Source organism: Giraffa tippelskirchi, chromosome 2, assembly GCF_054371585.1.
Source record: "Giraffa tippelskirchi isolate mGirTip1 chromosome 2, T2T-mGirTip1v1.2.pri, whole genome shotgun sequence".
NCBI lineage: Eukaryota > Metazoa > Chordata > Mammalia > Artiodactyla > Giraffidae > Giraffa > Giraffa tippelskirchi.
The window spans coordinates 61,563,344-61,585,448 of record NC_137276.1 but is presented as its reverse complement, the minus strand read 5'-3'; the positions used below and the strand labels follow the sequence as shown (position 1 = coordinate 61,585,448).

Below are 22,105 nucleotides of genomic sequence, written 5' to 3'. Positions count from 1 at the left end.
CTTTCCTCGGAAGGACTTGGAAGACTTTGACTTTCCCCTCCCCCCCTTTTCCGCCCCGGCTCTTCTTTTGTTGTCAAGTCCTTTTGATAAACGGTGGGGCTGGGAGCGCTGGGGAGCCGGGAGCCAGTCTGTACCCGCGCTGGGTGGGGGTGAGGGCGCGGGGGCCGGGCCTTGAGACCCGGTTTCCACCCTCGCTCACCCGGCCCGGGCCCCGTCGGCGCCGAAGTCGGGTCTGGGACCTGCCCTCGGCGTGCTGGCGTTCTCCACTCTCCCCACCCCATTCCTCCCTCCCTCATTTATGTCTCTGTCTCCCACTCCGCACAGGTACCGAGAACTTTCTAGGGGTGAGTTTTAGAATTTCTCGTAGGCATTCTTTTTATGTGTTTTAATTTTATCCCTTGATTCTTTAGGTTGGTAAACTTCATGAGATGGTAACTTGACTAGAGATAATTTGGAGAAGCGGGGAGTGAGGCAGTGTGTATATGAGGAGTCTGTCGGTGTATGTGTGCGCGTGTTTAGCTGTAAGAACACACCTCCGTTCAAGGGGCTTTGGAGTGTCTGCCGGTTCGACAGCGGAGGAAGGTGAGTCCATGAGACTGGCGAGGCCACACGCGAAGTTGTGAAGGCGGTCTGAAATAAACTTTGGGGAGCGAGTCCCAGGAGCCGGTTTCTGACAACCGGACGGTTCTGTCTCTGCAGAGCAGACCCTTTGAGGCTGCCTGTATCCTTCTGCTCTGTTAGTGGCTGAGTCCCTGGGTTAGTGGTTGTCGAAGTGTCGCCCAGATCAACTGTAGATCTCCCAGCCCCGCGAGCCCAGCCGTGGGCCCCGCGTCGCCGCAGCCTCCCGGTGAGGCCCAGACACAGAATGCTGGGGGCGGTGTCCAGAGATGGAGGTGAGGTGACCGCGGGGGACCCTCCCTTCCCCCTTCCCTCCAGCCAGCCGTGTCCAGACTCAGTCCTTTCCCTCTCCTGGAATTCCAGCAGTTTTCTTTTTACCCCCGGCAGCTGGGGGAACGAGAGAGTGGCCCCTGTGTCCCTTGGAATAGGCGTGCCACGGTGTGGTCGCACATGCTCTCAGGCCTGCGCTATACAGCGCGCGCGCGCGCGGGTCTTGGTCTTCGCGCATTCGCTCTTCGAAAAATCGAACTCCGAAGGTCCGAGCGCACGGGGGCGCCTGGGGGTCTGCACTGCCAGGGTTTTCAGGAGGCTGCAGCATCCGAACCTACGCACCTCGAAGGGGAGGTCAAATCCCCGAAGGCCGTGCAGGCCGTGGGGCTGCGGGTGGGGGGGGGCGGTTATTAATGACTCCTCACTGGGCCTAATGCCTCCAACCCCCAGCGGCGATTGGCGTGGATGTCCTGCGGATTTTATTTGCACACAATGGAAATGATTTGTTTTATCTAAAAAAGGAGTGGGCTTGGCAGATATTTGAGGAGGGGGTGGGAGGAGAAGGAAAGAGAGAGAGCTGAGGAAAAAAGTTTGAAAATGCCTTGAACTATTCACTGTCGAGATGGCTAATCAGTATTGAGGCCGGAGGGCAGGCGGGCCGCCTTTCACCGACGCTTCCCTTTCATCTCGGGCTCGGCGGAGGCGCTCAATTAAAAGCCTATCAGTTTGTAAGTAAATCAACGCCTATCAGAGTTGTCACATCAAACAAAACGATTATTATTGCAGCCCGCCTCCCCTATTAATCTCCCTCGAAGATAATCCGCCTGACAGGTCAGGCCCGGCGAGCTGGAAAGCCTGGCCCAGAGCGTCCAAACAGTCCTGGACTGGCGCGCGCCCCTTGGGGCACCCCCTGTTCCCCGCCCCGCCTCGTGGTCCCCCGGGAGTGGGGATAGAAAGGGCGGACGGAGGCCACTGGACCCAAGCCCGCCCCTCCGGACTGGGAGCCGAGCCGAGATTCGCTGGGCTGGTGGGGGACGGTCCCCGGCGGCACTAGCCTCCTCTGGGGCCGGGGAGGTACCAGGCTTGCCGTTGCTAGCGCCTGGCCTGGTCCCTGGGCCTCACCAAGGCCTGCACTCTAATTGGCTCACCTCTTCTGATTCTTCCCCCACCCCCTTGTCTATTTTGTTTCCTCTTTTGCCTCTTTCTTGGCTCTCAAGCCTTTTCTTCCTTTCCCCCCTCTTCATTTATATTTTTTCTACTAGCCAGGGATTGTTTCCTGTTCTCTCTCCCTCTCAGTATACGGTATATACCACTTAAGCGCAACCACGCTCTCTGAAGCAGGGCATTCTCAGGGCCCGGGTTACTTCTCTGCGGCAGGGCTGCCTCAGGAGTGTGTGCAGTTCCCAGGAATTCAGGACCAAATCCTTCTAATTTCTCCTCAAGCAGGGATTGTCAGAAGCTCTGCGCCTGTTTAAGAGTTGGATGTATTTGGAGGGGTGAGGAAAAAAAAAAAAAAAAAAGACCAGGTGGTGAGATGGGTGGAGGGTCGCAAGCTCCCTATTCTGGAATTAGCATTTGGTGTTGGAATTTCACAGCTGCAATGTCTCTGACCTAGCTGGTGGCGTTGCCTGGGCTTTGCAAATATTCGAGGGAGACCTATGGGGCATCTGGGCCTCTGTACTGAATATGTGAGGGGGTGCCTAACATTTCATAAATAAATACGCCCAGATAACGGCTTCTATAGCCTCAGCTGGCCTTCCAAGGGCCGGGCGCGGCTTGGATTCCACACTGGTGTGAAATCGTGGCCTTCTTCCGTTTGGCCTCTGACTTCGAGTTTTGAGGTGCCTCGGAACCAAGCGAGACCCGCCCTGTTCTTCGCATTTACTCCAAACTGATAGGCCCAAATGCGCACTGCTCGAGCTTGGTGGAGCCAGAATTAAGGCGCGCTTGAAGTGTTCAAGGGGGAGGGGCTGCCCGCAGGACCTGAGGCCCTGGTACCCGGAGTGCTGGCTTCAGCGCTTCGGAATCTTCACGCGTTATCTGGGAGAACCCCCAAGGCGCGGCATTGTTGCCTGTTCCGGCGGAGACTCTCCCAGTAGTCGCCCCAAGGTCCGAGGCAGAGGGTATCTGAATAGAGCCCACCTCAGCTTGCTGAGCGCCCGTAGCTGCAGAACCTGTGGCCCCTACCACGCGTTCCCGAAAGCCCCCCTATTTGTGCACACTTTCCACAGCTAACCTAGTAGTGATATTTATTTCCTTACCCAGAAATATTGTATCCGTGCAGTGGCTCAATTATCTGCGCGCCTGCTTTTCTTAAATGTATTTATTATCACTTCTGCCACGCCGCAGATATTTAAAGAGGTACACATACCGCGGCACACCTCGACGATGCGGAACTCGCTCTGTCTATAGGATACATTCACTGGGTGGTTATTTGGACGTAAGCGCTATCTCGAGCCCCGATTACACCCAAGCAGAGGCTGTAAAATGACACTTGCTCCAGAATTTTCCCAACTTAACTATATGTGCACACACCGAGAATTTAATACTATTTTATATCCCTCCACAGATCTAAATATTCAGATGTTATGTTACATGCCCTTGAAGCCGGAAGTGATCCTGCAGTTCACACTGGACTTGGAACTGTTTGCATAATTTTCATCACCCTGCACTTACACATGAATCTTAATCTAATAAATTCAACCTTGTCATTTTTAGAATCGACGTAATTTCTCTGGCTGCGAGTGCGCTGCTGTATCAGAATAAATCCAGCTCTCAGGCATCCAGAAGGAAACGGCTCCCGGTTCCCGGGTGTGGAGACGCCCCATCGGCCCAGCGCAGGACGCGAGGTGGCTCCTCGTGTCCAGAAGGCTGCAGGTCTGGCCTCCGATGGAGGCTGGACTATCAGCGCCCGCGGCCTTAGCAGTCTCTCCCGGTCGGCAGTGCGCGGCGGCCCCCACCCTCTGCCGGTGCTTCGGTAACCCGCCGGGGCCGAGTCCGCCCGGGGCGAAAATTGAAAGCAAATTCCACGGCAGACGGAGCTCGAACTTTCTTCAAAGCAAGTTTGCAGCAGAGATTCGGTGGTCGCTTTGAGACAACAGCGTTCTTTAGGGGTGTGTCCGAGCGCAAAGTGGGGGGAGGTGGGCGAAGAGGGTACCTGCTGGCCGAGCTTGGTCCGCGGCGAAACGCGAAGGAAGGCGCCTCCCTTTCCTCATTTCTCGCCAACTTCTTGGGCCCTGCCCCGTAAAAAAATAGTTTCCAAGGTGCCGCGACGCCCAGGATGCGTTTATGGGAATCGCACCAGGGAGGAGGCGACTTTGTAAAAGTTGCAGAAAGCTTTTCCCACAAGCGTCCGCCCAGCAGGGCTCAAGAAAGCTTGGGACCAACTCGCCTTCTCCCGGGCAGAATGAGCCCCCCTGGAGAGTCCCCTGCCCAGCGCTTTCCCCTCACCTCGAAACCGCACGTAAATAACCTCCTGCTGCCTGCACTGCAAACTTCCCCGCGCGCTGCGGCGGTTGGCGGGCGAGGCCCGGACGCAGAGCTAGCCCGCAAGGCCGCTTGTCTGCCCGCTCATCCCAACCTTGAGATAGGCTTGCGCGGAGATGAGAGGATGAGTGTGGTTCTGTTTCCCACTGTGTTGCCCACTTGGCTACCCAGACCATCACCGTGGACCTCCCAGAGCAGCGCTTCGCCTGGGGAGCGGTGGTCTTGGGGGGCTGACGAGGGCTCAAACTGCGCGCGCGGGGGGAGAGGGGGCGGCCGCCGGTCTCACCGCGGGGCCTGTCGCCCGGCCGGCCGCGGCGGGTGAGTGATGAGGGCAGAGAAGGGCGCCCATAAATCGCGGGTGTCAGGGCGAAAAACTCTCTTTATTGTCTGCGTGATGGATGGGCCCGGGGACGAGACACCAAATACTTCGTATCGCCTTTAAATGGGAACACATTTTCCGCGGCCATAATTCATGTTTTTTAAATAGAAAGTTTGAAATGTTGCCTATATTTCACCGGCCCTGACATATTTATGAATCGCTCCCTGCATGCAAATATCATTATTTAAAGCGCCGGGGAGAGCTCAGGGGAGGGGAGGAGGCGCGGCCCCCGGGGCATGGGGGTGGTGAACCGGCGAGAAGCGAATGGATGGGGGGGGGACACACCATCGCCCTAAAGTGCGGACAATGAGGCGCAGAGGAAAGTGGTATCCGGAAGCCCAGCGCCCTGGGGGCTCTCCCACCGCCGTTGGATCCCTCACAGCCACTCGGGGAAGTTTGCGCGGCTTGGGATCCCTCCCCCTGCTGGGAGCCCAGGGGGCATTTTGAGTCCGTCTCCGAGGCTCTGATACTAGCCACCTTTTCCAAGAAGGAAGTTTAAAAAAACAACAATACTTTAACAAACGCAAAATAATAACAACCAAAGTGTTTCACGTTCGTTGCCATTGCATCGGTTTTTATTGATTCTCATTCCGCAAACCTGAGACTGCGCGCCCGGGCGGGGCGACTGTCAGACCGCAGTCACCTCGGGGAGCGGGTGGGAGAATAACCGTCCGGTGCCGCGGCCTCGACCCGACCCCACCCAACCAGCTCATCACTTCTGAAATACAACAGAGCCTGCGCAAGACGCGGGCACACGAATGATCCGGCCCTCAAGCTCTGGGGGCTACAGTCCCGCCCCCTCTGTCACCCCGGTGCTGTGCAGGGCTCCTGGGGTCTGCGTCCGCCCTCCCTGAGCCCCACAATCAATACAATCGCTCTGATTAAAAAAAAAGCCAGGTACGTGCTGTCAGCCTCTCCCCTGCCCGTCCAGCCTGGGAGGGACCCACACCTGCGCCCTCGCTAGTCCAGTCTTTACCTGTGTGGTTCCCCGCGGCGCCTGCGGCCGCGCCGGTAACGCAGGAATGGAAGGGAGGGCGGGGGAGTGAGAGGGACAGATCGTACCACCCGGGACAGCCAGATACGCAGACCCAGGGGCCTCCTCCTCGGACTGGTGGTGGGGCCCCGGCCCTACACGCCCTAGGAGCCGAACTGCCTTGGGCAGAGCGGGTCGGGGGAAGGGCGAGGAGAATCAGCCTCCGGTGGGAGGGGCGGGCCCAGCGGCACTTCCGCCGGGGGCGGGGCCGTGGGCTGCAGTGTCGGTCCCACCCCTCCGCGCCGCCGGCCCGCCCCTAGCTCGCCAGGCTCCACCCCCGCCGGCTGGGCCTCGGGATCTCGCGGCGCGATTCAGCCAGCGCTTTGCCGCACAACCCAAGACTCACAGGAGGACAGTGGACAGGTCCTTTCCTCTGCCTAAGATTGTATCTAAGGATTTTTAAATCAAAGGACTACAAGCACATACCCTGGCCCAAACTCTCAGGTAAAACTTTGTCAAACTTTGGTCGTTTGGTAGTCCCGAGACCTGACTGGCTCAGGGGTTCTCGAACATTCTCTGGTGTCTGAGACCAGTCATACCTCAGACAGCAGGGAAAACATTTTCGTGCCCATAGAGTCCCACCTGTCTTTCAGGAAGGTTAAAAACAAAAGCTAACTCTGTTAGAAGGTTTGTTTTCTGTCGGACCCTAATTAACGTTAACTCTGAGGTAAGTACCATGAATGGCCTGTTTTATAGATAAAGAAATTGAGGCATGGAGAGAAGAAATTGGCCTTGCCTCGGGGCATCTCATCCGTATCCTCATCCCTTCTTTCCTCTTTCCATCAGACCCCCAGCAACTCAACTCATCATACTGGAGGAATCTTGCTGGGCTTTTACTTACCTTGTGGGGGAGTGTCTGCTGTCTTGTTAACTGCATCCACCTGCATCTGAGGCCTTGCTGAGCAGGAGGGGCCCACACAGAGGAGGAGAAAGGAATAAATAAAGTAGGCTCAGCTCAACTCCTGGACAGCTCCTAGTCTGATGGGGAAACAGGACCTTTGAGCTCCCCTACTTGTTTCTCTTCTAGCTCTTCAGCAGCCAGAGTGATCTTTAAAAATTGTTTTAAAAGGCAGACTAGGTTTCTCCTGTCTCCTACTGCCCCTTATTCTGAGTTTTTGCCACCCGTGGCTGCATTTTGGTTACTCAGAGGTGCCATACAGCATCTCACCTCAGGACCTTGCTAAGGCTTTCTCTTCTATCTAGAGTGAACTTCTGCCCTCCTCTTCACCTGGCTCGCTGCACTTACCACATGGGATTTTCTGTTGAGTCTCTCCTCTTCACTGGATGGTAACTTGACAGGGCAGGGACTGGAGCTGTCCTTTCCAGAAATGAACGAAGAAAAGGGCACTGATTAGTACCATCAGCTGTGCTGAGTGAACGATAACTTTGGGGATTCACTTCACTTTTGGGGGTTACCAGTAAGCATTCTTTGTTGTCTCACATCTCAGGGTGTTTTTTTTTCAGTTTAATAAGGGAGATAGCACAAATCTTACAGAAAAATGACTATTCTGAGTCTTTATATTGTAAATATAAAACAAGTCAATGATCAAGGAGGTAGGGGAAGAAAATACACCAATATCTATGGTTTTCCAGTTATTTATTTTGGTTTTCAAAATGCATGATGTGTTGGTTGACATAACTTAATGGAGACATTCCTCCCCCATCACTGCTCCTCCCACATGCATATATGTCCTAAGGCTCTAGCCTGGGCTCCTTTTTCTCATTTCACATATTATTGCTATGTGTTATTAGCCCTGTATTATTAGTCCATTATTACCTTCTGGCTGAGCTGCTACAGCACGAACCTTCTAATTATTCTGTGTATCCTTGGCCTCTCTTGCCCCTAATGTATTATACATCCTCCTACCAGCTTAATTTTCTTGCTCCCATCGTTCCTTTGCCCCCACATCTTCAGTGACTCTCCACTGTCCGCATGTAACACTTGACACTTTGTATTTTAGTTCTAAACTTCTTTTAAACAGCTTTGATTAAGTTGCATTTCAAAGTTGTAAATGAAATCTATGTTCACTTCAACCAGCAAAGCTCTCAAAGATACATAAAGAAAAACATGATCTCACCCATCTCCTCTCCGTTTCCCACCCTGTCTTCTGAGATATACAGTGTTAACAGCCTGGAGTGTAGCTTCTGTCCCTGTACCATGCTCTGCATGCTCATATAAATTACACTTAAATGTATGGGGCTCTTATGCTATTGTGTGTTTATACAAAAATGATTATACTAGAGTTGTCTGCAATTTGTTCATTCTTTCTCAGTAAAAAATGAGTCTATAGATAGAGAGCTAATTTATTCCTTTTTTTTTTTTTTTAGCTGCATAGGACAAATCTTCTTTGACTTATGATGGAGTTACCTGATAAACCCATCCTGGCTTCCTGGGTAGTTCAGCTGGTAAAGTTGAACATCATCCAGTTGAAAACGCATTTAATATATCTAATCTACCAACACCATAGTTCAGCCTAGCCTACCTTAAACATGCTCAGAAGACTTCCATAAGTCTACAGTTGGGCAAAATCACCTAATACAGGTCTATTTTATATTAGAGTGTTGAATATCTCATGTAATTTATTGAATACTGTACTGAAAGTGAAAAGAAATAAAGGTTGTACAGGTACAGAATAGTTGAAACAGTTGTTTCCCATTGTGATCGTGGGGCTGACTGGGAGTGGCAGCTCACTGCTACTATTCAGCATCAGGAAACTATCATACTGCATATCAGTAGCCTGGGAAAAAAATCAAAATTGAAAATTCAAAGTATAGTTTCTACTGTTTGCCTGTCACTTTCATACCACTGTAAAGTTGAAAAAATCGTAAGTCAAACCGTTGAAGTCAAGGACCCCCTGTATTCCACAGAGTGGATATACCTCACTTAATCAGCTACTTCCCTGTTGATGGTCATATAGGTTGTTAACAAAATTTTTTCTCTAATATATTTTTTGTGTCTATATCCTTGAAATCAATTATTTTACTTCTATAGGATAGATTATCAAAAGTACAGCTGTCTACACCCCAGTCAAATCTAATGTTCTTTTTACATGCTCTGTATTTTTCTGCTCCTCTGTCCCTTATTCCTGGAAGGCCCTTATTTCCTATGCTCATGTGTCCAACTTCTGATCCTAAAATGCCCAAATCTGATACCAGAATTTAGTCAAGTTATCCAATATCCACCTCCTTCCTTCTTCCTCAGCTTAACATTGTAGCAGTGTGCCTGGGCTAGGCAGTGGTGCAAAATTGGTGGGAGCCAATCATGACAATCTTGCTTTCATCTTGTCTGATTATTCTTGCAGCCAGGGATGGTCATGTGACCCAGTGTGGGCAAATGAAGCACAAGTCAAAGTAAGGCAGTGGCAGAGTAGGAGGGGGAGCTTTGGAAAACTTTGTTTTCTTGATCAAAGGAAATGATGCAGTTGTTTTGACCCTTCCCTTTCCTTTTTTTCTCCTTTCTTCCTTCGATGGGCTTGGATACAATATCCAGAATCATAGCAGCCATCTTGTGACCATGAGAAAAAGTCCAAGAGACTAGCAGAGAGAGACTTAATCCTGATGTCTCTGGGACACAACAATTTCTAGGAATCACCTGCCTTCAAAACTTTTGTTATATTAGAAAAATAAAATCCCTATTTGTTTAAGTCAATGAAAATTTTTTTTTTTTTTTTTTTTAATGTTTGCAGCCAAGCATATCATTTACCTATCCCATCTGACTAACCTTATTCCCATTGGGGGCTTCCCAGGTAGCACTGGTGGTAAAGAATCTGTCTGCAAATGCAGGAGACTTCAGAGATGTGGGTTCAATCCCTGCGTTGGGAAGATCCTCTGGAGGAGGACAGAACACCCACACCCACTATTCTTGGCTGGAGAATCCCATGAACAGAGGAGCCTGGCGGGCCACAGTCGATGGGGTTGCAAAGAGTCAGACATGACTGAAGCAACTTAGCATAGCACAGCACTACCACCGCTGGAATGTTATACAGTGGTCCAAAACAGTTTTAGAAGCCTGTTAGACACTTGCCTTCAAAGGTTCTTGAGGTATGGGTTTCCAAAGTCACTTGGGAGTGAAGGTTGGTCATACCCCTCATCCTTAGTGTTATCTCCTTATTTATGCCTAGCATCTGAATCCTGCTTCCTGCTTATTGGAATGAAGGACCTGTTTCCAACTACAGAAGCTAAAGGGGTCTCATCCTCCTTCTCCCTGTCCCTGACAGCTGAGGCTCCTCAAGAGGTGAGCAGAGGTTTAGGGTGGATTATAAACCCTTCTCAGCAGCAGCATTGAACCCAATACAATGGCATTAACTGTCTAGGGAGGCAGTGAAGCAACTGGCCAGTTGCTGCTGCGTCCACTGTGACAATGGCAGCTGTTCAGCCAGTGTCTAATCAGACTGTTGCAGTAGTGTGACCAGTGACATCCTCCATTTCTGAACCCCTCTCTGTACTGTTTCCCAAGTCTGAGTCTCTAGACCTTTTACTGATTTTCTGAGCTTCCTGATATCCTTTTGATAGGTTTCTTTTCTTGCTTAAATTAGCCAGAGCCAGTTTATATCACTCACAATCAATAATATATGTTGGTTTGCCCTAGCCTGGCTTTGGATGGCTTCTAAACAGATCTGATGGTGACTACTTCTTTTCTCTCTCTCCATCTTTTTTAAATTAAACTATAGCTGGTTTACAATGGTGTGTTAATTTCTGCTGTACAGCTAAATCACTCAGTTATTCACATACATATATTCCTTTTTTAAATATTCTTTTTCCATTATGGTTTATCTCAGGAGATTGGATATAGTTCCTTGTGCTATACAGTAGGATCTTGTTTATCCATTTTAAATGTAACAGTTTGTATCTACTAATCCCAAACTCCCAGTCCATCCCTCTCCCTCCCCTCCTCCCCCTTGGCAACCAGAAGTCTATTCTCAAGTCTATTTTTGTGATTCTATTTCATAGATAAATTCATTTATGTCATATTTTAGATTCCATATCTAAGAGATATCATATAATATTTGTCTTTCTCTGCCTGACTTTACTTAGAATGATAATCTCTAGTTATATCTATGTTGCTGCAAATGATGTAATTTCATTCTTTTTTATGGCTGAGTAGTATTCCATTGTGTGTGTGTGTATGTATATATATTCATGACATATTCTTTATTCATCTATCCTGTGATGGATATTTTGGTTTTTTCAATGCTTTGGCTACTGTGACAAGTGCTACTGTGAGCATAGAAATGCGTGTTTTTTTGTTTGTTTTGTTTTTTGCAAAAAAACCTCCACACTTTATTTCAACCTTTATCCAAAAATGTAACAAATGTTAAAAATGTGTAGTCCTGAGCTTTAGATGCTGACCTCTGACCTCATACGAAAGTGAGGAGAGAGAGGATAGAAGTTCTCCCATTCTTGGAGAAAAGGGAAGCCCAGGTGAGGTACATGATTAGAATACCAAGGCCCTATGGAGAATGGGACCCCCTCTCTTCTAGCACCAGACCAAGCCCCACCCACCCTACCCCACCACTACCCATCCTCTTCAATGGAGAAGTCACACAATTCTTGAAACTTGTGGAGGAACATGGTACATGGTGCATGTGGCAGGCAGCTAGCTCACCAGAGAGGGTTAGAGCCTGCCCCCCTGCTTCTCAGCAGGCAAGATGGGGCATAACTCAGCTTCCTCCTCCTCACTCCCCTCCTCGTTGCTCTCTTCCTCAGAAAGATCATTGCTTGTAGTAACAATCTGATGCCGCCCAGTGATCCGCATGGGGCCAGAACCTGACATCAGGCAGAAGGTTATGGGTGGTTGGAGCTGGAAGTTATCCAAACTGAACATAGGTTGGCAGGACGACTTGAGGTTGGCCACAGGGACTTCGATCTCCTCATGGTCATGGTTCTGCGCTACGACTTCTACCACGTTATTCTCTCAGTGAGGCAGAGCATGGTCAAAGCCGTCAGGAGCTCTGTATCACCCTCTTCTGCCTTGAAGCTGAAAGAGCAGGTGTGGCCTGAGAGCTCACAGCCAAAGAAAAAACAATCCATAGTGACCAGACCAGGACTCACAGACTGCCCATCCACCCTCCCCTCCCCCCACCCCCCACCCCAGACTCTGCTCTCCTGCCTCAAAACGACCAGGGCGGCAGCAGCGCCAATGGCCATTCTCCAAGGGCTGTCTTTTTAAATTATTGTTTAGTCCAGAGTGGGATTTCTGGGGCATATGAAGTTCTATTTTTAGTTTTTTGAGGAATCTCCACACTCTTTTTTCATAGTGGCTGCACCAACTTAAATCCCCATGATGATGATTACTTCTTAGATGTGCCCATGGGCTCCTCGGGTGACTGGTGAGGACCCCAACACTAAGCAGTCTGACTGAATGTCTGCAACCTTGCCAGGCAACAATTTCAACAGAAAAACTGGTAAGTTCAGTAATGAGAGTTAGTCAGGCCAGAAATGAGTGAGAAAACATAATGTTCAGATGATTTTATAAGATGCCTACTTGGTCTTCTACACTGTCCTATGTAGCCTCACAATGTTTCATTATTTACCTCTTACCAAAGCCCAGTGAGAATAAAATGATTATCCCCTTCTGGTTTGAGAATGTACAGAATTTCTCCCCTTCACTTCTAGTTTTCTCTCCCCACAAGCCTCAGTGGCACTCAGTGAGTCTGATTAAAGTTTCTAAGGCATCAGAGATACTGTCAAATCAACCACCTTAGGTGACAATCAACTCTCATTCTTCTCAGCTGCGTTCAGTAGCTTAAGTGCCTAGCACTTCAGTGCTCAAACGATGTTTGTGGAATGCAATCAATGGCTCAGGGGCATGGGAACACCTCTGGGCTACGTTTCCTTGGGCAAGTAGTGGCCTGAAACATTTGAGGTCTTGTGTTTGAGTACAGGGTAGACTCACGGAAGTTGTTGTTGTTCAGTCTCTCAGTCGTCTCCGACTTTTTTCGACCCCGTGGATTGCAGCATGCCAGGCTTTCCTGTCCTTCACCATCTTCTGGAGCTTGCTCAAACTCATGTCCATTGAGTCGGTGATGCCATCCAACGACCTCATCCTCTGTCATCCCCTTCTCCCGCCTTCAGTCTTTCCCAGCGTCAGTCTTTTCTAATGAGTCGGCTCTTCGCATCAGGTGGCCAAAGTATTGGAGCTTCAACTTCAGCATCAGTCCTTCCAATGAAATATTCAGGATTGATTTCCTTTAGGATTGACTGGTTGGATCTCCTTGCAGTCCAAGGGACTGTCAAGAGTCTTCTCCCAACACCACAGTTCAAAAGCATCAATTCTTTGGCGGTCAGCCTTCTTTATGGTCCAGTTCTCATATCCATACATGACTACTGGAAAAACTATGGTTTGTTAGGAGGTTTTCCCTCCGTACTTTCCCCAGTACCTGACTTTGGCCAGGATGCTTCATGTCTCAGGGCTCAGTGTTTCTTCTTTTTCTGTTTCTATTTCTAGCTTTACTTCTTCCGTTTCTTCTCCCTTACCTTTTCCACAGCTTTATTTAAAAGCACAAATGGTGTCACCCTACATTTGTTCTCTGCAGAGTCTGCCATATACATCAACAATATTCAGTAAATATTGGTTACATTAACACATCTTCAAAGCTTTTTCTTTCGCTGTCCCCACCTTTGCTACTGAGCCTTCTTTCTACCATTGGGCTTTTCTGCCACTTTCTCCAAGTTTTGCTTGTAGAGTCAAAGGCCTTGCCATGTCTTCAGTTTCCCTGCCCTGCTTCTTCAGAAGAAAAGGGAGCCTTTTTGCCATTTGCTGGTGGGGCACTGGCCTTTTCAGCAAGGATGGTGGGGTGTGAGGGTGAGAAGTGGAAGCAGTGGCCTGAGGAGCTGGCTGATGTGGGGAGACTGGTCCCCCACCAGGCTTGAGAGGTGGGGAAATTGGGGAGTCTGGTGAGGATTAGCTTTGCTGGATCATCATCAGCATCTTCAGCCTCCTTCTGTTTTTAACTAGCCACCAAGTTGTGCAGATTGATTTTCCCTTTGACATGGGAGCTTCACAAGCACTTATGGAATGAATGAATGAGCTATCTCTTGCAGAACTGAAGTGTGAAATAAGTCAGTAAACATGCCAAAAGGAGGCTGGAGGCTATGGAAACCAATGTATATTGGCTCAAAATGTCATGAAAATGAAAAAGTTGAGGGACAAGGGCTTTCTAGGGAGAAGGGTGGTCCCCCTACCCCTAGGTGCTTCTGCTTCAGTCCACCTCACCTTCATCTAATAGCCTCCTGAAGTGTCTCCTCTCAGGCCCACTTCCCCAAAACTGCTTTAATTGGACCTTCTGTTGCCTCAAGCCCTCCTAGGTGACCTGTGTTCTGCCAAAATAAAAAAGTTTCATATGCCTTAGCTCCTCCCCTTCCACCTTCTTACTGTGAGAGCATCTACTGCCCACGCAGACTGGCCATCCAGCCAGAGTGGGATCTTCTCCCTCACACCAGGACACCCTCCTCAGTCTCATCTTTGCTTCTGAGGCTCTGTTTTGTAGTATCCAGCTTTCCCTCCCCTACCTTCATCAGAGTAGATCATAGTGCTTCAGTGTGGTGGGTGCCCCGGGTCCCGCTGCTTGATTCCACACTGCCACGCTTCCTATATGTGTGACTTGGGGCAGCGTTCTTAACCTCTCTGAGGTTTCAGTTTCCTCCTGTGCCAAGTGGATGTAATAATGGGACCTACCTCATAAGTCACTGGGTAAATGAAATGCAACAATGCATGTGTGTGCCGGGCACATAGAAAGTGCTCAAAGTGGTTATTACTATTATCCCCCGGGTTCTTTCTTACCTCTGAATTCCTGGAGTACTGACTGGGCCACTCATTTGGCACTTAATTATCTACTAATTGATGATATCTTTTATTAGCTATTCGTATCGTTTAACTTTTGTATGTGTGTGTTCAACTTCCCAATTAGATTTTAAGCTCCTCTAGGGCTGAACCAGATGGCTTCTTTTCTGGAAGCACAGAGTCTTAACCACTGGACCACCAGGGAAGTTCCACAAATTAATACTTACTAAAACGAGGGATACAATATCCAGTGCTTGCATAGTCCTTTCATAACCATGATTTCCCTTACATCATCACAAGAATCTTATAAAGCATGCAGTGCTACTTTCATCTTGTAGATGAGGAAACCAAGATTTGTAGAGAGTAAGTCACTTGAGTTCCAAAGGTCAGGGCTCTTTCCTGCCTCACAGTGGCCTCCTTCAGCTTTCAGAAATTCTGGCAATGGCTTCCTCTTATGCTCTGACGTCCAAACACGTCTATCTGGTAGCCTAGGTCAGTATCTCTGACAACTTTCTTTTCACGTGCCCCTGGAGAGAGCCATTTGAGATATTTCATGAAATGGAAAAAGCTGATTTATGAAAGAGTAGGGGCATACACACACCCATGGCTAATATATGTCACCTAAGGACTTCCCTGGCTGTCCAGTTAAGGACAGTTAAAGCTCTACCCTTCCACTGCAGGGGATGAGGGTTCAATCCCTGGTCTGGGAACTAACATCCTACATGCTCTGTGGCCAAAAATAAGTAAATAAATAAAAATTTAAAAATGCATGTCATCTAGAAAGCAGGCTGTAAGGTGTTTATGTGACCGACATCTGGTCACCTTCAGTTCAGTTCAGTTCAGTCGCTCAGTCATGTCTGACTCTTTGTGACCCCATGAGTCGCAGCACACCAGGCCTCCCTGTCCATCACCAACTCCTGGAGTTTACCCAAACCCATGTCCATCAAGTCAGTGATGCCATCCCACCATCTCATCCTCTGTCGTCCCCTTCTCCTCCTGCTCCTAATCCTTCCCAGCATTAGGGTCTTTTCCAATGAGTCAACTCTTTGCATGAGGTGGCCAAAGTCACCTTAGGGGGTGAAATTATGAGTGATTTTAGCTTTCTTCTTACCTACTTACTGTAGTTTCTACCGCAGACACTTACCACCGTTATGCTATGCTGTGCCGAGTCGCTCAGTCGTGTCCAGCTCTTTGTGATCCCATGGACTGTAGCCTGCCAGGCTCCTCTGTCCATGGGGATTCTCCTGGCAAGAAGACAGGAGTGTGTTGCCATGCCCTCCTCCAGGGTATCTTCCCAACCCAGGGATCAAACCCAGGGATCGAACCCAGGTTTCCCACATTGCAGGCAGATTCTTGACCATCTGAGCCACCAGGGAAGCCGAAGAATACTGGAGTAGGTAGCCTATCCCTTCTCCAGGGGATCTTCCTGATCCGGGAATTGAACCAGGATCTCCTGCATTGCAGGCGTATTCTTTACCAACTGATCTATGAGGGAAGCACTTATCACCTTTCTAAACAGAGGTAAAACAATACAAGTTCTGTTTGTTTAACGGAGAGGAGGCAGCGCTGTCAGAACTCTCTTTGCTCCCTTGCCCCTTCCAGTTTCCTTTTACTAAAACCTGCTCCGCATCGGAGGCAACCTCTTTCCTCGCCTTCCTTCCTCCAGGCACTGAGCCAGGTGGGCAGAGGCCCATCCCTGGTACTTAATTAGTCACAGGTTTGAAATGCATGGGAGGGTTGGAGAGGGAGGAGTGATTGGTGTGGGGTGGGAATTTGGGGATTCTTTTATCCCCTTCATCTCAAAGGCTGACAGGCTCTTGAGGGGTGGAAATGACTGGTAATTAGTGAACCTTCTACGCAGGCACTAAAGACGAACTTCACAGTCTGCATGACCTCTGCAGCCCGGTGAGGCTTTGTTATGTAGATGTTCTTAATTGGGTGAGTCACTTACTGCAAACAGCTTTGGGAGAGAACACCGTGGGCTGTTTCTGGGAGGCTTCCTACCAGAGGTTCTGACTTAGGAACTGGGGGCGCTGGCAGCAGTGGCCTCTTAGAGGCTCCACTCAGGCCGGTAGAAGTGGTCCCCATGTCTGGGAGTCAGCACGGTGAGCCGTTAGGGGGCATGTTAAGTGTTGGCCTTCATCATCTTCCTGCCTCTGTCCTACTCTTCTTCCCAGTTTATAGATCACCTCTTCTGGGCAAGGTTGAGAGTATTTTGAAATATAAACTGGGTTCCCTACATTCAAGGAACTGACCACCTAGTTGGGAAGGTAGTGGCAGAAATAAATGTACATAACAGCATCAAGTTGCAGGCATCAGTGCCAAGAACACAGGAGAGTCTTTTAATGATGTTTCAGACCCCAGAGCGGTCACTGAGGGTTGGAACATTGGAGAACACTTGTCAACAAGGTGAGCAGCCCTTGGAAGTGGTTTGGGGAGAGGAATTCCCCAGGACGAGGAGACTTTATGACCAAAGGTATCGCCAGGTCACTGTCACACCCATAGTCACAGCCCCCAGCACTCTGAGCTTGGCTCAGATGGCAGGTGCATGGAGTGCAATGGGAGTGATTCATCAGGTCCTCAAGTGTGCTGCACTTAGATTATTGTCACATGCTGCTGTTGACTCTAGGGTGTCCCATCTGCCGCTTTCCTCAGAGGAGGGCACAATGTATGTAGACTTTATTTTATTATTATTTTAAAAATTGAAGTATGATTGATATACAGTATTGTGTTATTACTGCTGTACAGTAAAGTGATTCAGTTATACATATATATAATACATCTTTTTTGATATGTTCTTTTCCAGTATGAGTTATCATATGATACTGAATATAGTTCTCTGTCTTATACAGTAGGACCTTGTTATTTATCCATTCTATATGCAAAAGCTTTCATCTGCTAACCTCAGTCTTTTTTACCATCCCCCCAACCCCCACCGCCTTGGCAATCACTGGTCTGTTCTCTATGTCTGTGAGTCTGTTTCTATTTCATAGATAGGTTCAGTTGTGTCATATTTTAGATTCCACACATAAGTGATATCATGAGATATTTGTCTTTCTCTGATTTACTTCACTTAGTATGATACCCTCTAGTTGCATCCATTTTGCTGCAAATAGCATCATTTTCATTCTTTTTTTATGGCTGAGTAATATTCCGTTGTGTATATACACCACATCTTTATCCATTCCTCTGTTGATGGACATTTAGGTTGTTTTCATGTCTTGTCTATTGTGAATAGTGCTGCTGTGAGCATTGGGGTACATGTATCTTTATGAATTTGTAGACTTAAATACATCAGGTCCCTCTGCCCCTTCCCAATCTGTTATTTTGGTGAATGGCACCATCTTGGCTCCCTCACCCCTGACTCCCAAACGGACATCAACTCTTGGCAATTGGGCTGCAGTCTTTTTGCAGTCTCTCCTATCAGGCCCCTACCACCCTTCATGGGGGGTGGGAGTATACTTTCAGAGCCTGTGAGGACATTTTCCTGTCCCTGTTCTCCCCCTCCTGATCTGTCCTTCCCGTTACTGTGAGACCGATGGTCCTCCAACACAAATGTGACCACTTTTCTCCTGTTGTGTTCACAGTGGGGTCTGTTCAACTCTTTATGATTGGCCTTTGCCTACTTCTTCTGCTCTCTTCCTATCTGCAAGGTCACCAGTGACCTCCCTGTTGTTAAACCCAATAGTGAATTCTCTGTCCTCAATTTACTTGACCTTTAGTAGCACTGGACAGGTTAATCACTCCTTCTTTTATTCCAATATTTTATTTACAAAAAATTTCAAACTTATGAAAAATTTAAGAACAGGATAATGAATGCCCAGTGCCTTCACGTAGACTCTTTAGCTCTTAATGTTACCATCTAACATGTGTCATTTTCTCTCTCTCTCTCTCTCGTACACACACACACATTTCCCTCCAACCCCAAATTATATGCAAGCTGTAGGCATCTTGATGTTTATCTTAATTTCTTCAGCTCACATCTCTTAAGGAGAGAACATTCTCTTATGAAACTGCAGTACAATTAGCACACCTGAGAAAAATGATGTTAATTTGATATAATCAGTTATATCATTAAAAGGTTCCAATTTAAGCATTTCCAATTATCTGAAATGTCTTTTTAGTTTTTTTCCCCAGTTCCAATAACTAGTAAAAGATCATGCATTGCTCTTGGTTGTCATGTCTCTTTAGTACATTTTAATCTAGAACATTCAGCCCCTCTTTTGGCCCTACAATATGACATTTTGGACAGTCTAGTCCCAAGGTCTTTTTTTTTTTTTTTTTTTTAATTTTTAAAATTGAGATATAGTTCATTTATAATATTAAATAAGTCTCAAGTGTACAATATAGCAATTCACAAATTTAAAGATTATGTTTCATTTGTAATTATTAAAAATTTGGCTGTATTGTCTGTGCCATACATATATCCTTGTAGCTTATTTATTTTATACATAGTTGTTTGTTCCCCTTAATTCCCTACCTTGATCTTCCCCGCTTCCTGCTTCTCTCTCCCCACTAGTTTGTTCTTTTATATCTGTACTCTGTTTCTTTTTTTTTTAATATTCACTAATTTGTTTTATTTTTTAGATTCCATAGGTAAGTGATAAGGTACAATATTTGTGTTTCTCTGTTTGACTTATTCCACTAAGCATAATACCCTCCAAGTTAGAACCGTTGTCTTAAAGAATGTTCCACTTTTTGATTTGTCTGTTTCCTCATGAGTAGATTCTGGCCAAACATTTTGGCAAGAACAGCATGTGGGTGGCGTGGCGTGTACTTCCTCTTGTATCACATCAGAGGTCTGTATTGTCAGGTTGTCTCATCACTAGTTGCCAAGTTTGAACTCTTGGGTATGTGGTGACTGCCAGATCTCTTCAGTGTAAAGGTACACTCTTCCCTTTGTAATTTATAGGCAATCTGTGGAATGATACTTTGAGACCATGTGAATTTCCTGTTTACCCAATACTTTCAACAGCCTCTGGTGATCCTTGACTGAATTGGTAATTATGCTGGAACTCCATCCCTTTGATCACTTTCTTTCTTTGGCTTCTGGGGTCTGACTTCCTTTTGGTTTGTCCTTACCTCTCCAGCTGCTCATTCTCTCTGTGGTTCCTCCCCTTTTCCTTGACTTCTAACTGTTAGTACTCTAGGGCCCAATCTTCAGATCTCTCTCCTCTCTTGTGGCTTTAAGTGACATCTAAAAGCTGAGGACTCTGAAATTTCTAACTCTGGTACAGATCTGTTTCCTTCACTTTCGTATGTTTAACTTTCTCCTTGACATTTCCACTTGTCTGTCTCAAAGTCGTATCAAACTTCTCAGGTCAAGTGATCCCGATTCTCTGCTTCCCTTAATTTGCTCATCCATTTCAGTGTGACAGCTCCATCCTTCTAGTTGCTCAGGTCAAAATCTTGGACTTATCCTCGACTCCTGTGTTTCTCATACTCTCCATATCATATCCATCAGGAAATTCTGTTCATGCCATCTTCAAGATGTATTAGGGTGCTGTTCCCTGTCTCCAGGATTCTTGCCATAACCTGCTGTTTGGTTTCCCTGCTTCTACCCTTCCCTTCCCTGGTCTGTTCTAAATACAGTAGCCAGAACAATACTTACAAAATGTGGGTCCTCTGCTCATGCCTCCTTATCCCCACCTTGGAGTGCAAGGCCAGGTCCCAACTTCAGTCTGTCAGGTGATAGATGATCTGCCCCCCCACCCCCACCTTAAACCCTGCCCTGTGATTTCATTTACTGTTATTTTTGCCCTTGCTCACTCCACTCCAGCCACTCTGATATGTTTGCTGTTTCCCAAACCTGCCAAGGCCTGCTTGGCAGGGACTTGGCACTTGCTGTTCTGACTGCCTGGAACATTTTTCTCCTAGATGTCCACCTGGTTCTCCCTTACTTCCTGCAAGTCTTGGCCTAAATACCACTTTCTTAGTGGGGCCTTCTGATCACCCAATCTACCCCAACACTTTTCTTTTTTGTTGTACCATGTGGCGTGTAGGATCTTAGTTCCCTGACCAGGGATTGAACCCATCCCCCTGCAGTGGAAGCGTGAAGTCTTAACCACTGGATCACCTACCCCTGGTACTTTTTATCCCCCTTCTCTGCTGTGTTCTTCTTTTACTTAGCACCACCTGACATATTTTGTATTTTCTTTTTTATATCTACCTCCACTAAGGTCTTCCCTGTAGCTCAAATGGTAAAGAATCTGCCTGTAACGTAGGAGGCCCAGGTTCAATCCCTGGGTCGGGAAGATCCTCTGGAGAAGGGAATGACAATCCATTCCAGTATTCTTGCCTGGAGAATTCCATGGATAGAGGAGCCTGGCAGGCTACAGTTTATGAGATCGCAAAGAGTCAGACACAACTGAGTGACTAACACTACTGCTACTACTACTGAAAGTAAGCTCTGCAAGAGTAGAAACTTTATTTTCTGTACTGCCTCGTCCGGACATTAGTGTCAAGCATACAGCCAGCACTCAATAAATATTTTTGAATAAATGAATTGAATGAATGAATTTCCATTACCTTAGGATAAGCTATAAACCCTCCAAGTTCAAGTACCAATAATCTGGGAATTCCCTGGTGGTCCAGTGGTTAGGACTCCATGCTTTCACTGCAGGGGGCACCGGTTCAATCCCTGGTTGTGGAACCAAGATCTCGCATGCCATGTAGTATGGCAAAAAAGAAAAAAATAACGCTAAAACAAATAAGTACCAAAAATTTAAAGTGTCTGTATTCTTTGCCTGCCAGTATAGCTATTACAGTAGATGGGCAACCAAGGTGTGTCTCAGATTGGGGTTCAGGGCTTAGATCACAACCATGAGATGGAATCCATGAATCTAGCATTGGCATGTGTCTCTTGTGAATGCACTTATGTCTGTTTGTGTGCTTTTGTGTGTCTGTGAGAGTCTGTGCCAGTGTAGTCATGTATCAAGGTCAGTGATCTTTCTGTGTTTTCTTCTCCAAGAGGACTGCAGGTGCTTCTTAGGGCTGTAGAACTTCTGTGTGCCTGTGACTGTCTCTGCTTCTGGCTGCAGCATCTTGAAGCCTCAGCCCACCTGTGCTCTGAAGCTGAGGAGCCATCCAAAGCCTGGAGCTGCTGTCTTGGGTACTCATCTTTCTGGTTGGGGTGACACTCTACCCTTGGAATCACTTGAGTTCAGGTTCACCACGCAAGCACAGCAAAGTGAGAACATGACAACACAACACGGAGAGAACGCTCAGAGCTTTTACATTTGCTGTTCCCTCTGCTTGGAAAGCCCTTCTACCAAGTCTTCTCATAGCTGGCCCCATCTTACTATTCAGACTTCAGCTCCAATATTGCTCCCCTTAGAGAAGCCTCCCCAGAACACCCCACAGCCATCTGAAGCTGTGCAGTTTGTGTCCCCCCAAATTAGCACCCCACCCCCACTATTTAGTACATTGTCTACTTTTGTCTTTATAGCAGATGTCAGTGCTACCTGAAATTATGTATTTCACATACTTGAAATTATATTATTTATCTGCTTGTTACCTGTGTCTTCCATGTAAACCT

At 47.6% G+C, this 22,105-nt stretch overlaps 1 protein-coding gene and 1 pseudogene across 3 annotated transcripts in view; both read right to left on the bottom strand.

Annotated features, from left to right (window-relative positions):
* The window catches only part of LOC145536135 (uncharacterized), a 73,960-nt gene extending 58,148 nt beyond the window's left edge, over window positions 1-15,812 (bottom strand). Inside the window, exons 1-3 of one of the 2 annotated variants that reach the window (XM_081564820.1) lie at window positions 15,713-15,812; window positions 7,033-7,104; window positions 6,628-6,684 (exon numbers count right to left, since the gene is read on the bottom strand). In XM_081564820.1, the coding sequence (XP_081420946.1) occupies window positions 6,628-6,673 (46 nt within the window). In that variant the 5' untranslated portion in view covers window positions 6,674-6,684; window positions 7,033-7,104; window positions 15,713-15,812. Of the gene's footprint in view, window positions 1-6,627; window positions 6,765-7,032; window positions 7,105-15,712 lie in introns of those variants that run through there. The other variant, XR_014075665.1, reaches the window with a different exon arrangement.
* LOC145536134 (nucleoplasmin-3 pseudogene) lies at window positions 8,334-11,933 on the bottom strand (annotated as a pseudogene). The gene is made up of 2 exons (XR_014075661.1): window positions 11,392-11,933; window positions 8,334-8,524 (listed from the first exon to the last, which is right to left on the bottom strand). The product of XR_014075661.1 is annotated as a nucleoplasmin-3 pseudogene (transcript).
* Window positions 15,813-22,105: the final 6,293 nt, after the last annotated feature.